The sequence below is a fragment of the Sinocyclocheilus rhinocerous genome, unplaced genomic scaffold (genome assembly GCF_001515625.1).
Source record: "Sinocyclocheilus rhinocerous isolate Xijiao unplaced genomic scaffold, SAMN03320098_v1.1 scaffold77, whole genome shotgun sequence".
Lineage (NCBI taxonomy): Eukaryota > Metazoa > Chordata > Actinopteri > Cypriniformes > Cyprinidae > Sinocyclocheilus > Sinocyclocheilus rhinocerous.
The window spans coordinates 1,346,301-1,361,766 of NW_015635045.1; the positions used below are offsets into that span (position 1 = coordinate 1,346,301).

The 15,466-nt window shown below is 39.5% G+C and overlaps 1 protein-coding gene across 1 annotated transcript; it reads right to left on the minus strand.

The window, feature by feature from the left end:
* Window positions 1-244: 244 nt before the first annotated feature.
* LOC107746434 (uncharacterized) lies at window positions 245-1,979 on the minus strand. The gene is made up of 4 exons (XM_016560657.1): window positions 1,815-1,979; window positions 1,590-1,691; window positions 1,289-1,504; window positions 245-667 (listed from the first exon to the last, which is right to left on the minus strand). The coding sequence occupies exons 1-4, from the start codon at window positions 1,977-1,979 to the stop codon at window positions 269-271; spliced, it is 882 nt and encodes a 293-aa protein (XP_016416143.1). The 3' UTR covers window positions 245-268.
* Between the last annotated feature and the right edge of the window lie 13,487 nt (window positions 1,980-15,466).

A 15,466-nucleotide genomic window follows, 5' to 3' on the forward strand; every position in this document is an offset into this window, starting at 1 on the left:
TTTTCACACATTAAGGCAAGTATCTGTTCAATTGTAAACAAACAGTATAATAAAAAATAGTAATAAATTATTTTCATAAATAAAATAATTAAAGAACAAGGTAAACAGAAACTGACATGAAAATGTTTATGGATATGAATGTTAGTGTGTTCAATTATGTCTTTTCTTGGTTTTGTTTTATAATTGAATTCTGTGTAATACTTGTGCAATACTTGGTTTTGTTCTTTTTTCTTTTTTTTCTGCCCTTGTTGATTTACTTGCGTGTTTGTCAGTATTTGGCTTGGAGCACAGCGTAATCTCGTGCCAATCTGCTCAAGTACCGTTCCAGATCTCTCAGTATCACATACCCTCTCAGATGCTGAATCCAGCGGGACGTCTCTGCTGTTGTTGTCTGCTGGGTGTCCACAGATCCTCCCGTAAAAATAAAGCCTGCTGATGCCAGGGTGGGTTGTGGGAGGCTGACAGAGGTCTTCTCCATCACTGAAGTAGAAGATTGTGTAGAGGAGTGTGCAGAGCTGCGAGGATTATCCGTCCGAGTTGGGGTCTGGAGTACAGTGGTGCTCTCTGTGGAATGATGCATGCTGGGAATCGGACTGGAAGATGAAGTTGCGTGCAGGGTATGGAGAAGTGGGGATTTTGTAGATGCAGTGATACTAAGACTGTTCAACTGCAGATAGAGAGCGAACATTAGTAATCTGTAAGATTCAGCATAATTTCATCTGTAAAAAGCTGGATTTTCTTGGTAACACTTTACTACTTAGTATATATATATATATAATTTTTTTCAAGAAAATTCTTAATGTTTTTAATATCTGATCTTCAAACATGTGGCTGTAACCCTGGCTTTAGAATATTACATAATTGTTGCAATATTGTAATATTATTATAATATTAGTAATATTCTAATGTAATACTATTATTTAGAAGCCTAAAAAAAACTAGAATAAAGAAGTGGAATTTATTTGCTCTACCAGTAAGAAAATGATCACACAGAGATCACAAGATCAGACAAATATGACTAAAACACTAGGCTACATGCCAAAGTCTTTATTGTTATTCTTAGATATCATATAAATATATCACAAACAGTTTCTATATACACTAAAAAAAATCCCCTTGGGATTTTTAGAGATATTCTGGTAAGAGCACCCTCGTTCTGCAACTAAAAGGGCCGGGGGTCATGATGAGTTGATCATGGGAGTTGTTGTGACATTGTGTCTATGAGATCACTAAATTAGCTACTGATGGCTGGGAAGTGATTAAGCATCTAACATGTGTGCACTTGTACCTGAGAGTTGACTTGTTTCATTAGGTCCCGCAGATCTATTTGCAGACTAACAAATCTTTGGCGCAAGGTGGACTGGGGCTTTGCTCGTTTGCCTCTTCTCTGCTCTCTTCTTCCCTTCGTCGCATCCCTCTCTCTCTCCAGCTGCTGCCGGTGAACTTCCAGGTGAGTCCAGAAGGTTTGGAGGTTGTGAGAGGCCAAACGCAAACGCTCTGTGTCCTGAACCACCAAACACATGCTGTTAAAATATATCCCGTTGCAGTAAAATAACTAACTAAACACGTGATAAAGATATGATGCGCACCTGCATGTGTAGCCAGCTCTGATAACTGACCGTCACCGCAGGAAGTGAACTCAGCATCAGCTCTCTGTATTCAAAGAGCTCGTCACCAAACAGCTGTTGTTTCTGTGAAAACAAAACCGCAGAGTGTGAATATTTCGATACAAAGTGGAAAAATGTGACAATACATATCGTTTTGTCGTTAATATGTTTCGGCCTTTTTATGCAAATAGCATTTAGTTTTCTTACGTAGCGGGACAGCAGTTGTTGGACGCGTGCGCGAATAGTGCGTGTGAGGCGCAATGAATTGGAGAAGGACAGCGCCCCCCTGTGGCCAAGAGGGGAAGAGGAGTTTGTGGACACCATACAGATGAGGATGAGGATGCAAAGAGGAGACAGACACCGCCGAAACATCTGGGAGAATGTAAAGTGAAACTGTTATATCATTCAAAGTAGTGGTACCTTCAATATTATGCCGATACAATGATGTATAATAAGACACACGGTTTATCAGTTTTATTCGCCAACGTTTTTATCGATCAAATCTCACGTCAGAGATCAACCAGTAGTCTCAGTAGTTCTTTTCACATAACAATACAGTTAAGGCACTTTGAATCTGATACGTGGGCTAAACAAGAGACCGTACACATTTGGAATTTTATTACATAATAATAACAAAGATAGCCTATATTTTTTCAGTCTAGTAAGTTTTGCTGTAAATAAGAGGTAATAAGAAAGTTCAAATGATATCGTCTCTTACCTCGGTTTGAAAACCAGCACTTGATTGCTCAGTCGCCAGCTGTGATTTGAGATGATGGTGCACTGGAGATATCATCTTATATTCGCTTCTTATCGTTTCGGTTTCGCTCTTTTGGGAATGCCAGTGTTCTTCTTTTTCAGCACGCGTATAGCTAGTCAAACAATTCCAAGAAGTAGGCTACAATCTTTAAGATTGTACTGTATTTTCATGTTTTCATGTATAGGCTGTATAGTTCTAACTTTTTTTTTCTTTATATTTTTTTTCCAGAGATAACTTCTACTTCTTTACAACGAAATGACAGGTTAACTGACTAAACAAAAAACGAACAAATATAGAGACACTGACAAAAAATAAATAACTAAATAAAAAAGGGATTAAGGTATAATAATAATAATAATAATAATAATGATAATAATTTAATAATTTAAATTTAGCAGACGCTTTCATCCAAAGACATTTTTTTACCAGTATGAAACATCAAGGAAACATCAAAATGTTAAAAGAGACAAAAAGATATTCTAAATTAGGATGTATAGACGCAATTGATAGAATGTGAACAAGAAAATGAAATGCAAGACTCATTTCAAAGCATCAGTTAAAAGATATTCAACATTACTTCTGTATATTTAAAACAAATGGTACCCTCTCAAAATAGAATTGTATATCTGACATCAGAGAGTGTTTTCAAACATGTAGCAGATTTTTATTTTTTTGTCAACATGTTAAAATAAAGTATAAATAAATGATAAAATGATAAAAGTATAATAAAGCATAAATTAATATGAAGGTTGTAGTTGCATTACATTTTACAACCGATGAAGACATGGAAACTCACAGGACAGTCCCTATGGGGAAGACCCTCCCACGCGTCCTTGCATGATCTAGTCTCTGTCTCTCTCTGACGTTGTCTTACTCAACAGCTGATTTCTACAAGAAAACGAAATTTCTGTTTTGCCCCATGACCAACTGGGCCGTAAATTCACAAAAAGTACCTTCTTAAAAAGGAGACCACAATATCTGTAAATTCGAAACATCTGTATTAAAAACACAGAAAAATCATGGTTTCACTTGCTCTAGAACTAATGCATTGTACCCCTATATCCCCTGTACATTTATTTGCAGTTAGCACATCTTTTATCCCGTTGGGGCCTCCATGGATCGGATTTGTTAGTCCAGAACATCCTATAGATGCACGGTCAGATTGGGAATTTGGAACTGAATGTTCCTGAAACCATTCCTGCACAATTTCTGATAGGGTGCATTATCCTGCGGAAAGAGGCCACTGCCATCAGGGAAACACCTTTGCCATGAAGGGGTGGACGTGCAGGTAGGTGATATGTGTCAAAGTAATATCCACATCAATGCAAGGACCTATGTTGCACAGCAGAATGCCCGTGACCCTGGAGCCAGTTCGCAGGTTGTCTTTTGGTAGGTATTAATCACTGCATACCAGGAACGGGAAGACTTGCTGTTTTGGAGATGCTCTGACCCAGTCGTAGAGCCATCACTATTCGGCCCTTTTTCAAGTCATTCAGGTCTTTTTGCATGCCCATTTTTCCTGCTTCCAACACATGCAAATTCAAGAACTAACTGTTCACCTGCTGCATAATATATCCCACCCCTTAACAGGTGCCATTGTAACAATATAATCAATACTATTCACATCACCTGTCTGTGGTTTTCATGTTGTGGCTGATATATTGCTGAACAAACTGGAATTTTCTTCTTTTATGTTTTTCTGCAGTTCCTGCTGCTTGTGGAAATCAAAAGAAGTTTAATAATAGTGTAAATAAATGTTTATTTATTTATTTATTTTTACAGTTATTCAAAACATTTCTGACCTGCAAGTCAAAAACAGCAGGTAAACATGGTAAGTGAAATTCAGTTCTAGCATGTGGCTTTGAGCAACAACTAAAATATATTTAACATTACAAAACAACAGTTTTAAAAGGAAATCCTCTGGATTGTTCGTGTACATTCCCAGTGTTGATTGAATTTACTTTCTTTCAGTCTGTCTAACCTGGGATATCCGAATACTACAAAAAATTTTTTTTCGTTGTCTCTTCTTTTTGAGGGAATATCCATTCTAATGACACTGGCGATTTCATTGGCTGTGAAGACATGAAGTTTAAACATGCATCACAGTGTCACTGGATTTTGAGGTAATCATATGACCATTGTTTAACAGAAGACGCCCCACATGCAGACCTCAACTACTATGTAAGTTGACATGTATAGTTTACAGTGAGTAAAAATGGTGAGGTTTATTTGGTGATGCAAAACCGCTGTTGCACCACATGAGCGTCTCACTTCATGTTTTTCACACCAGAAGTTTTGAGTTGAGCAACACTTCCTTTCTCCATTGCTCTCTCTCTCTCTCTCTCTCTCTCTCTGTCACTCTTTTCTCTCACTCTCTCTCAAGTGATGTTAATTGTCAGAGATAAAAACTTCTTATTTAGGAACATACATACGTATGTTCACATAATTATAGAGGTAATTATAGAGAGCCAATTCATGTTACCTATTTAATTTAAAATACAATTTAATATATTATGTACATTATATAATCAGCAGAAAATTCAAATTGAAAAATATACATGATTTTTAAGAATGTCTTACTATTTGGTTTGTCTCCCTTTCATGTTATTGGCAACAGCACTAGAGCTGCATACCCTTATGAAAAAGAAGTGTGCTTAATTGTGTCAAATGTGCTCTTGAAGAGTACTTGAAAGTATATGAAAAAACTGTAGTTGCAGGTAATATAATATTAATTAAATAAAAGGCCACTTAAGTGTACATTAAGAGCGTCCACTTTTAGTGCACTTTGTAATAGTGTAAAATTAAACTTTTTATATTAGAGTATTTTGCCATGCTTTAAAAAAGTAGTTATTTTAATGTGTTGACTAACAAAGCACAAGTACTTGATTATAGTTTGAATTGTAGTGTGTTATTTGATATTACATTTAAAGTTAATATTATGTGCACTAAATCTTTCTGAAATTATATATAAAGGTGTCAAAAAAGCACTCTTAAGTTAACTAACTGCATTTGATAGTTTGCTCTCTACATTCATTTTCATTGAATTGTAAATAACATGTAAGTGTCCGAAATAGTTACATTCAATTTGCACGCAATTGTGAATTTTGTGTAAAACCTGGTGATCATGTAATGATCCAGCATTATTTTAGATGATTTAAAGAGCATTTTGACTATTTGAAAAGCAGTTCATGATCAATGTTGCAAATTAGAAATAATGCAGGATCAGAAAAATAAATATTTATTTATCGTTTTACATCATATTGTGTCTTTGTTTCACATTTTTAAAGAAATAAAAAATAAAAAAAAATCCAGATTTGCTACATTTTTAATATGGTTTCAGACGTTTGAAACCCAATGTATAGAAGAAGTAGTGGGTGATTTTCGTAGTTTGGCCATATGCATGTTCATCAAGGAAGTAACAAACCCCGTCATGACTCTTCCTGGTAATCCCTTGAGTGATCCTCTGTGCCAACTGGAGGGGGCAAAAACCACATAGGTGGAGGCGGAGCAGTGGTGTACAATTTGTCATTTCTTGTTGTTTCGCGGTGACCCGTAGGAGGGGGTAATTCTCAACTGACAGACACCCACACAGATTTCACTGGGGCTCACAATGTCTTTGGAGGTTTATATATGACTCAAATGATTTTGTATGCATGAATACATCATGAAGATGTAACATACCATATATATGTACACATAATATATTACAAGTGCATTTAATGCAGGCAAAGCCATGCATTTGCATAGCATGTTACGATGTAAACAAAATGTCATAAATACACTTTTGATATTAACTTCCCTCTTGATATTGTTCCAGTAGTTCTTCCTCTTTTCTATTTTTCCAGCAGTCTCTATTTCTGTTTGCTGTTATTCTCAGTCCTGACTCATCCAATACTGTATATTAGTTTTCCTTATGACACACCAGTTTTGATAGATTTCTCAACTAAAACTTATGATCTCACTTCTCTCTCGATTGTGTTTTTTTCCCCTTTTTTTCTTTCGCAACTTTTCTTTCCCTTATCCTCATTTCTCCGGATGTTTAAACTGCATTTTTTTTTTGTTGAGCTGGGTTATCATGACATACTGTGCACTCAGTGCTCACTTTATTAGGTACACCTAGCTAGTATGGGGTCGGACCCCCTTTTGCCTTCAGAACTGCCTTTCTTCTTCTCCATGGCATAGATTCAGCAAGGTGCTGGAAACATTCCTTAGAGATTTTGGTTAAGCCATTAAGTATGCCATTAAGTTTTGTCAAATGGACTAAATACAGCTTAATGGCTATCAAATGAGATCAGACATGCACTCTATAGGCATATATTATGATTCCTATGGTATCTTTTTTTGTCTGGTTTTATATCTTGTATCACAATTTCTCCTTATCTGAACATGCACTAAAAAGACACAGGGATAAGAGAGTCAGACACACTCTGTTATCAATCATTGAAGGCTATTAATAATACTAAATATTACTACTAAAAATATTAATAACAGCAAACAGTTTGTTGATTGCATGACAAGTTTAAGAAACATTTACATATCTCGACAACTATATAGAGAGAGAGAGAGAGCAAATAACAATACTTGATCCTGCATTCTTGATCCAGTGCTGGAATCCTAAAGGTCAGCCTATACACCACAAATTGAACTCAGCTTAGAAGAAAACTGCTGAAGTATGAGAAGTTGCCCAATAGCCTGATGAGGCTGTAGCTTCCAGTTTGCACACATTTAGATCAGGGGGGAAAAGGGGCTGTTGCTTTCAAATGATCCACAAGATGGTAATGATAACCTAAACCTATCGCTAATTCTAGAATGTAAGAAGGCCTTTTCTTTTGTATATTGTTTTGGGATAGTTATGCATGTGTAACCGAGCGATAGCCAATGATCAACTTGATTCCGACTACGCCACCGGGGTTAGATACCCACGGAAATAATTAAACACAGCAACACAAGTTCTATAGCTAGTGAATGAAGAACAGAGACGTGACCTCCAAGAACAACACTTTTATTAACAATCAGTACTGAAATCTCTGAGTAAGCGATCAACTTCACAGTTATAACCATTTAAAAAGAGAGAAACAATTAAGATGTCTAGACTTTAAGTCAAATATTAAAATTGTAACCCACAATTCCTGTATGCAAGATCAACCAAGCCTGCAGGAAGAAAAGAAACTGGGCCAAAAAACACAAATAAACACCTGTCACAGCGCAAAACACAGAGCGTTGTCCACTCTACACAATCCTTTACATCACACAATAATTATACACATAAATGATCACTATAACAAGCCTAACCATCTAACGCAAACACATACCTCTGCCGTAATCCAAAAGTGAACTAGAAACGCTGCATAATAGAGTGGAATAGAAACCCTGCGTGATACGGCTCGTTGCTATAGGCGAAGCACGGCGTCCGCAACTTGCATAATATTACATACAGCCCACGCACTCACACTCTTGCATCAGGGGGTTCTCTCTCTGCAATTAACATAGAATAAACCATGTAAAAAACAACAGCATCTAAACAAATGCCACGCTCATACCTCGCTATAGCGCTTCAGGGTCACAACACCGGAAGGAGACGGAAAGGATCAAACGTCAGGAAGTTACGCAACCTGCCACCCTTTGCGCTATTTATAGGGCGAAATAAATACCTATGCCCCACCCCGTACACCATCCTTATTATCCACTCGGTCACATCCACCCCCCCTTCATGTGTCGACGCCCAGCCGGCAAATTAAAAAGAAAAAAAAGAAACAAAAAAGCTTAAATAACCTAAATTCAGGGCCTAAAAACAACTGTCACCCCCTCACTATGGCTAAGGAAAGAAGTCGCAGCCCCATTTGCACTGCTCTCCACAGCCCTAGGCAAATGATGAGGGTTGGAATGTCTCCCTGCAGTTTCTCTTGCTGACCGGCGTAGGGAATTTTCTCCATTGTCTAATGCCTCGACACTTGAAGGCAGCATATCGGCCACCTGCCCTGGAACCTTTTGCCAGCCATTAGGATGCAATAGACCAGCAACCGTCTCTGTGTGACCAGGGGGAGAAACAGCTGGAACTGTCACAGTAGGGACTCTTCTGCCAGTGGGACATAAATCCATTGTCCATCCTCCCTTTCTTCTTCATGCCCAACATGCTCCGATCGCAAAGGCTCAGGGCCCACACATGGAGAAAGATACAGAGGCAAAACATCAGGCACAAGCTTCAACATAGTCCGATGTACTTTTCTTACCCGTGTAAGTTTATCTGGAGGGGCAATAGAATAAACCACTCCTTCCGTGGGTGCTCGAATTACCATGTACTTTGTCGGGCTCCAGACATCTTGTATTTTATTCCTGCCTCGATTACTGTAGTCCCTTCGATAAACTAACTGTCCTTCTTTTAAGTGGCAGCTATACCCCTTCTGATCGTGCCTCTCCTTCCTCAGCCGGGCTGCCGCTTGAATCCTCTCCAGAGCACCATCAAACGCCACTTGCAAACGCTCTCTATGTTCCTCCATCCAGTCCATCACAGTCCCTGCTGTCGGCTGTGGATGTTAGGTTCTTGGCCAAACATTAAAAAATGTGGGCACTCACCCGTTGTCTGATGTATGGTGGTATTATAAGAAAACAACAATTGGGGCAAGTAATTAGTCCAGTCAGTTTTTGCCGATTTGGGAAGTGTACAAAGGAGGCTATGCAATGTTCGATTAAACCGTTCACATTGGCCGTTGCCTTGAGGGTGGTAGGGCGTTGTACGCGTCTTCTGTATCCCATACAGGTCACAAAGCTGTTGTATCAATGCCCCTTCAAAACTTCGACCCTGGTCCGAGTGAATTCGAGCTGGGACACCAAAACGGCAAAACCATTCCTTCACCAAGACATTTGCCACTGTGGGAGCCCGCTGGTCGTAAGTTGGAACTGCCTGCGTAAACTTGAAAACATCAGTCATTATTAATACTTGCTCTTTACCATCCCTTCGTTCACATTGGCCGTTGCCTTGAGGGTGGTAGGGCGTTGTACGCGTCTTCTGTATCCCATACAGGTCACAAAGCTGTTGTATCAATGCCCCTTCAAAACTTCGACCCTGGTCCGAGTGAATTTGAGCTGGGCAAAACCATTCCTTCAAGACATTTGCCACTGTGGGAGCCCGCTGGTCGTAAGTTGGAACTGCCTGCGTAAACTTGAAAACATCAGTCATTATTAATACTTGCTCTTTACCATCCCTTGAACGCTCCAGGAGAGTAATGGTGCATTGGATAGCCCAAAGGGCATACGATTAAATTCGAACAGCCCAAATGGGGTACAGAAAGCAGTCTTACATTTATCCTTCTCTTCAACAGGCACCTGATTGTAACCGCTTGCCAGGTCTAAAGTTGAAAACCAGCGAGCACTGGAAAGGGCGTCAAGGGACTCCTCAATTTGAGGGAGAGGAAAAGCGTCTCTCCGAGTCCTGCAATTAAGCTGGCGATAATCCACACAGACGCAGAGCACCATCTTTTTTCTTCACTAAAACTATGGGGGATGCATAAGGGCTGCAACTCTCCTTTATTACCTGACTTTCTAAGAGTTGATTTATATGTGCCTTTACCGCCTCATATTCAGCAGGTGGAATACGCCTATACCTTTGTCGTACAGGGACCTCATCAGTTAAAGGAATCTCATGACTAATAAGGGTAGTGCAGCCTAAATCTCCCTCGTGGGTAGCAAACACTGACTGATACTTTATCAACAGTGCAATAACCCTACTCTGCTCTGATTCAGAGAGGGTGGACAAGTCAACTGACTGTATCAGCTGCTGTACTTTACCAACTTGCCCCGTTTGCATACCAACCATAGCCTGAACTTCCCCAACCCCCAATGAAAAGGGAATCTCCTCAACCCCAGCAGGTAAGCTAACTATTTGAGCTGGCTTCAAAGTCCCTAAAGCACAGCGTGAAGGAACACGAGCATCCATACCGCTAACGTTAATCACAGGAACATAAGCAGTACCCTTAAGCATCTGTACTACAGCAGGGACTACTAGTACTCCAGCAGGAAGCACAACATTAGAAAATGGCTAAAAAACAACAGTCTTAGACTGGTCAATAAGATGCTGAGAGCAGGTAGCCGCCACTAATTTCATGGTTCCCCCTGGTAAGTGAACAGGGTACCTACCCCTAACTCTTGCAATCCCAGTACTGGGCCTAACAGACGAGGGAGCATCCTGACAAAACTGGAGCGCCTGTTGCCACTCCTTAGGGGCCTGCTGGACACATGGGAGGCTGAAAAGAGAAGCACCATGCTGACTAAACAGCAAATCATAACACTCACTAATAATGTTCATTCCCAAAACACCTGGAATTTTTGTTTTTGACCACAAACTAGGTGTGTCTTTTACAACAAGGATCCCCTTATTTGGTATAACTTTTCCCAAAACCTCTACATTCACTTCAGCATACCCAAGATAGGGTATATCAAGCCCATTAGCAGCTCTGAGTTGTAACCAATTACAAGAATGGAGTTGTTCACTAAAATGTTGGGAAAAAAAACCTCTGCTACTGTGGACACCATTGATCCAGTATCCAACAGACATGGCACCCTGACCACCCCCATAAGAACCATAACTGATGGGCATGAACCCACTAATTTTGACACATTGAGGCAGCTTACCTCGTTAGAATTACTCGAGTCAGAGCTGTCCCCTCCTGAACCGTGACTCAACGACTCAGAGGGAGGGAGTTAGTTTTCCGACAGCTGCTGCTGGGATCCTATCCTCTGTCTGAAATGAGACTGTGGTTGGGGTTCAACCCGTTCATTATCACAATGACTAGCAAAGTGGCCAGGCTGTTGACAACGCCTACACACGACTTGATTACGATGTACTGGAGGCCGCTTAGGAAGATTCTGCAAACGGGAAAGCTGTTCCCCAAACTGATTTAATTGTTCTTGTTGTCGTTTCAACAGTTCTTTTATTTCAGCAATTTCAGCAGAATAATTACCTGTACTAGAGGTGTTTGGTATAGTAGATACATGCGTAGCACACAGTGATGGTACAGAATAACTTCGTGCCCGCCCCTCTACAGACATACCTTCCCGCTCCCATCGAATAGCCTCTTTACGGATATCCAAGAGAGTATAACATGGATGGGCTCGGACAATTTGTTTCAGTGGCCTTCGAAGGGCTGGATCAATAACATATTCAATAAACTGGTCTCTCAACAGTATGGCAGAGTTAGGCATTGTATCTGGGGCACTTTCCAACACCTCATTCATAAGTCTAAACAGAGCATGAGAATACTCCTGTAACGACTCACCCTCAATTTGTTTACAAGAAAAAAAACTTTTCTTGCAATGCAACATAAGACTGAGGGCATCCATACATTTCTTGAAGAATAGAAAGGATCCGATCTGGGTCCTCCCTCTCTGCTCTAGATCTATATTTGATTTCATTTTTAGCTTCCCCCTCCAAATGATCGTAAATAAAGTAGGCTTGATCGACAGATGTAAGACCCCGGGCCCGCATACTTGCGTGGACCTCATCTACCCATTCGGCTATTCCGATTCCCACAGTACCTCTAAAGACAGGACACTTCCTTTCCCTGGGCACATACACCATGCGGTCATGGAACCCATTAAACTGAGCTGAAGAGAAACAACAACAAAAACGTCTTCAATAAACTGGTTTCTCAACAGTATGGCAGAGTTAGGCATTGTATCTGGGGCACTTTCCAACACCTCATTCATAAGTCTAAACAGAGCATGAGAATACTCCTGTAACGACTCACCCTCAATTTGTTTACAAGAAAAAAAACTTTTCTTGCAATGCAACATAAGACTGAGGGCATCTATACATTTCTTGAAGAATAGAAAGGATCCGATCTGGGTCCTCCCTCTCTGCTCTAGATCTATATTTGATTTCATTTTTAGCTTCCCCCTCCAAATGATCGTAAATAAAGTAGGCTTGATCGACAGATGTAAGACCCCGGGCCCGCATACTTGCGTGGACCTCATCTACCCATTCGGCTATTCCGATTCCCACAGTACCTCTAAAGACAGGACACTTCCTTTCCCTGGGCACATACACCATGCGGTCATGGAACCCATTAAACTGAGCTGAAGAGCTGGGAATATCAGAAACAACATTAGTAGATTCAGTTCCTATAGGAGCAGTCTGGGCCTCTGACAGGCGTTGATTATCGGTTCTTAGCTGTTGAACCAAGTCCCGCAACTCTTGCAACTCCGTATCCATAGTCGCCCGGCACAGCTCACTCCGTCGTCCTCAGTAGAAGCGATCACCTAGCGAAACAGCTTCCCGCTGAATAGTTACAGGCCACTGCTGTTTTGCCACACAATAGAAACACCAAAAAAAAAAAAACAACCGCTAGGGATAGGATAAATAAATAAATATATATAGTTACACTTGGAAGTCAAGTCCCGCTTCACACAAGCATGTCCTGCCGACTACGCCAGATGTAACAGAGCGATAGCCAATGATCAACTTGATTCCGACTACGCCACCGGGGTTAGATACCCACGGAAATAATTAAACACAGCAACACAAGTTCTGTAGCTAGTGAATGAAGAACAGAGACGTGACCTCCAAGAACAACACTTTTATTAACAATCAGTACTGAAATCTCTGAGTAAGCGATCAACTTCCCAGTTATATCCATTTAAAAAGAGAGAAACACAATTTTAAGATGTCTAGACTTTAAGTCAAATATTCAAATCATAACCCACAATTCCTGAATGCAAGATCAACCAAACCTGCGGGAAGAAAAGAAGAAGTCACTGGGCCAAAGACCCACAACCTCAAGAGCACCTATAACAAACCTAACCATCTAACGCAAACACATACCTCTGCCGTAATCCAAAAGTGGACTAGAAACACTGCATAATAGAATGGAATAGAAACCCTGCGTGATACGGCTCGTTGCTATAGGCGAAACACGGCATCCGCAACTTGCATAATATTACATACAGCCCACGCGCTCACACTCTTGCATCAGGGGGTTATCTCTCTGCAATTAACATAGAATAAACCATGTAAAAAAACAAAAACATCCTTATACAAGCTCTTACAGCATCTAAACAAATGCCACGCTCATACCTCGCTATAGCGCTTCAGGGTCACAACACCGGAAGGAGACGGAAAGGATCAAATGTCAGGAAGTTACGCAACCTGCCAACCTTTGCGCTATTTATAGGGCGAAATAAATACCTATGCCCCACCCCGTACACCATCCTTATTATCCACTCGGTCACACATGGGCCAGCAGACCTTTTGCTAGGTAATATAAAAATATCCAGATGCATATACGGTAGTTGTATTAGAAATGCAAAACAGAGACATACTTCCAATCCAATCCAATAGTGCACTATTGTGTTTAAAGTACACTGTAGAATTGTTTTATTTTTTTTAAAATTGAAAATAAAACAATGATTATTGGAGTACAAGGAAATACTATTTCAGTTTCTGTCTATTTCAAAATTTCACTTGAATTGATTGTCATTGTTTCTTTATTGTTTGTTAAATTTACTAGCAGTTTCTGAGTGAAAATTGTCTTCACCAAATGTTTTTAGTGTGCCTCAAATGCTTCACAAAGGACAAATTGTGTGCAGTTCTTAAACAATATGATTATTTTAAAACATTGTCCTGATTCTATGAATAAATTGATGCAATTATAATGAAATATTGATATATGGAAAACTGAAAATAGTAAATCTGTCTGAATCTGTCATTTAGATTTGCATTTTAAATTCTTACATGTTTTCCTTCTGGTTTATTGTTCCCTTTTACCTAGAAAACAAGACTGCCATCAAGCAGGGAAAGCAAATAAACTAAGCTTCACCAGTTACAAGCATCCCGCATTGACTCCAGAACAGAGCCCATGAAGGTGACTGCAGTTCAACATCTGGGCTCTGATAGTCTGCACGCGCATCAGCCACGCACCTCCGCTTTTGTATTCATTATACATATGATTTATTCATCTTAAATTTATAATGAAAAGATTATTTTGCTAAGGCTTTATTTTTTAAGAAAGCCAGTTTAAGAACCATGTCTGCTTTACAAAATGTACAGTTAGACCATGTTTGTACCAGACACCAGCACAGTTATTGAAAAAGAATGATTGGAAATTGAATAAAGATTGGAAATTGAAAGATCCAGATTTCGCAACATGTATCAGCTAAATTATCTAATTTTCCACAACCGGATCTTTACCATCTAAACGCAAATGTCAGAACCAATTCCTGACAATCCCTGGCATAAAACAGCAATAGTGAAAGTGGCCTACAAATGTTTAGGGGAATTTCTTGTGTCCTCTTTACAAGAAAACACAATCGATGAATTATAGTCAAAATTCTTATAAGTTGCTCGATATGAAGTTGAGTTTGTGTATGTCTCAGGTGTAAAGAATTGACAATAGTTATATTTAAATTGGAAGTTTGTGTTCATTTTGTTTGATTGCCAGTGGTACAAAAATAAGTAAAATCACATAAGTGACAAAACAACTGACCAGAACGTTTTCTTCAAATTCAGTTATTTAGAATTTCCAACTAGACCTAGACAAGAAACATTATAATTTAAATAATGAAGAACTTAATTTCTTTACTTCTGCCGTTGGTACTTTCTTTCACATTTTTACTTTTGCTGTTTTTACATACTTGCATATTTACTTGTGTGATGTACATGTTCTGTGGTTTGAAAGGTGATTGCGGTCAAATCTTGAAGTAAAAATCAGATGGAAATGCTTCTAAGTATTGCAAGTGTATTGAAACACAGAAAGTACCAGATGGGGTTTTGTTTTCACACCTGTATAACTGACTTTTGTTTTTGTTTGCTTTTCTTTTTTCCTTGATTCAGAAGTTCAGTCAGAGCATCCTCAGTGTATTCCTCACCTCACATGAACTAAAATCATGTGATGCGACACCAACTGTCTCTGGACTTATGGTTCACCAGTATGGAGCCAGCACCGCTGAGTGCCGGACGGGGGGGATTGTTTGTATAAATTCAGTTTTTTGACCTTGTTTATCTTGTGAATGGTCATTTGTGCCAATTCTGTCCAGCTTTCTGCACTTACAACATCTTTTGTTTATTCCATCACTGGATGTCCAGGAGATAGAAGAGAGGGGGCATTTATAT

Bases quoted from the DNA above. Each gene is read 5' to 3' on its own strand.
- LOC107746434 (XM_016560657.1), bottom strand. From the start codon at position 1,979: ATGTTTCGGCGGTGTCTGTCTCCTCTTTGCATCCTCATCCTCATCTGT. The intron at 1,505-1,589 runs GTGCGCATCATA...TTGGTGGTTCAG, and splicing joins AGAGCTGGCTACACATGCAG to GACACAGAGCGTTTGCGTTT. The intron at 668-1,288 runs GTACAAGTGCAC...CTCTATCTGCAG, and splicing joins TGAAACAAGTCAACTCTCAG to TTGAACAGTCTTAGTATCAC.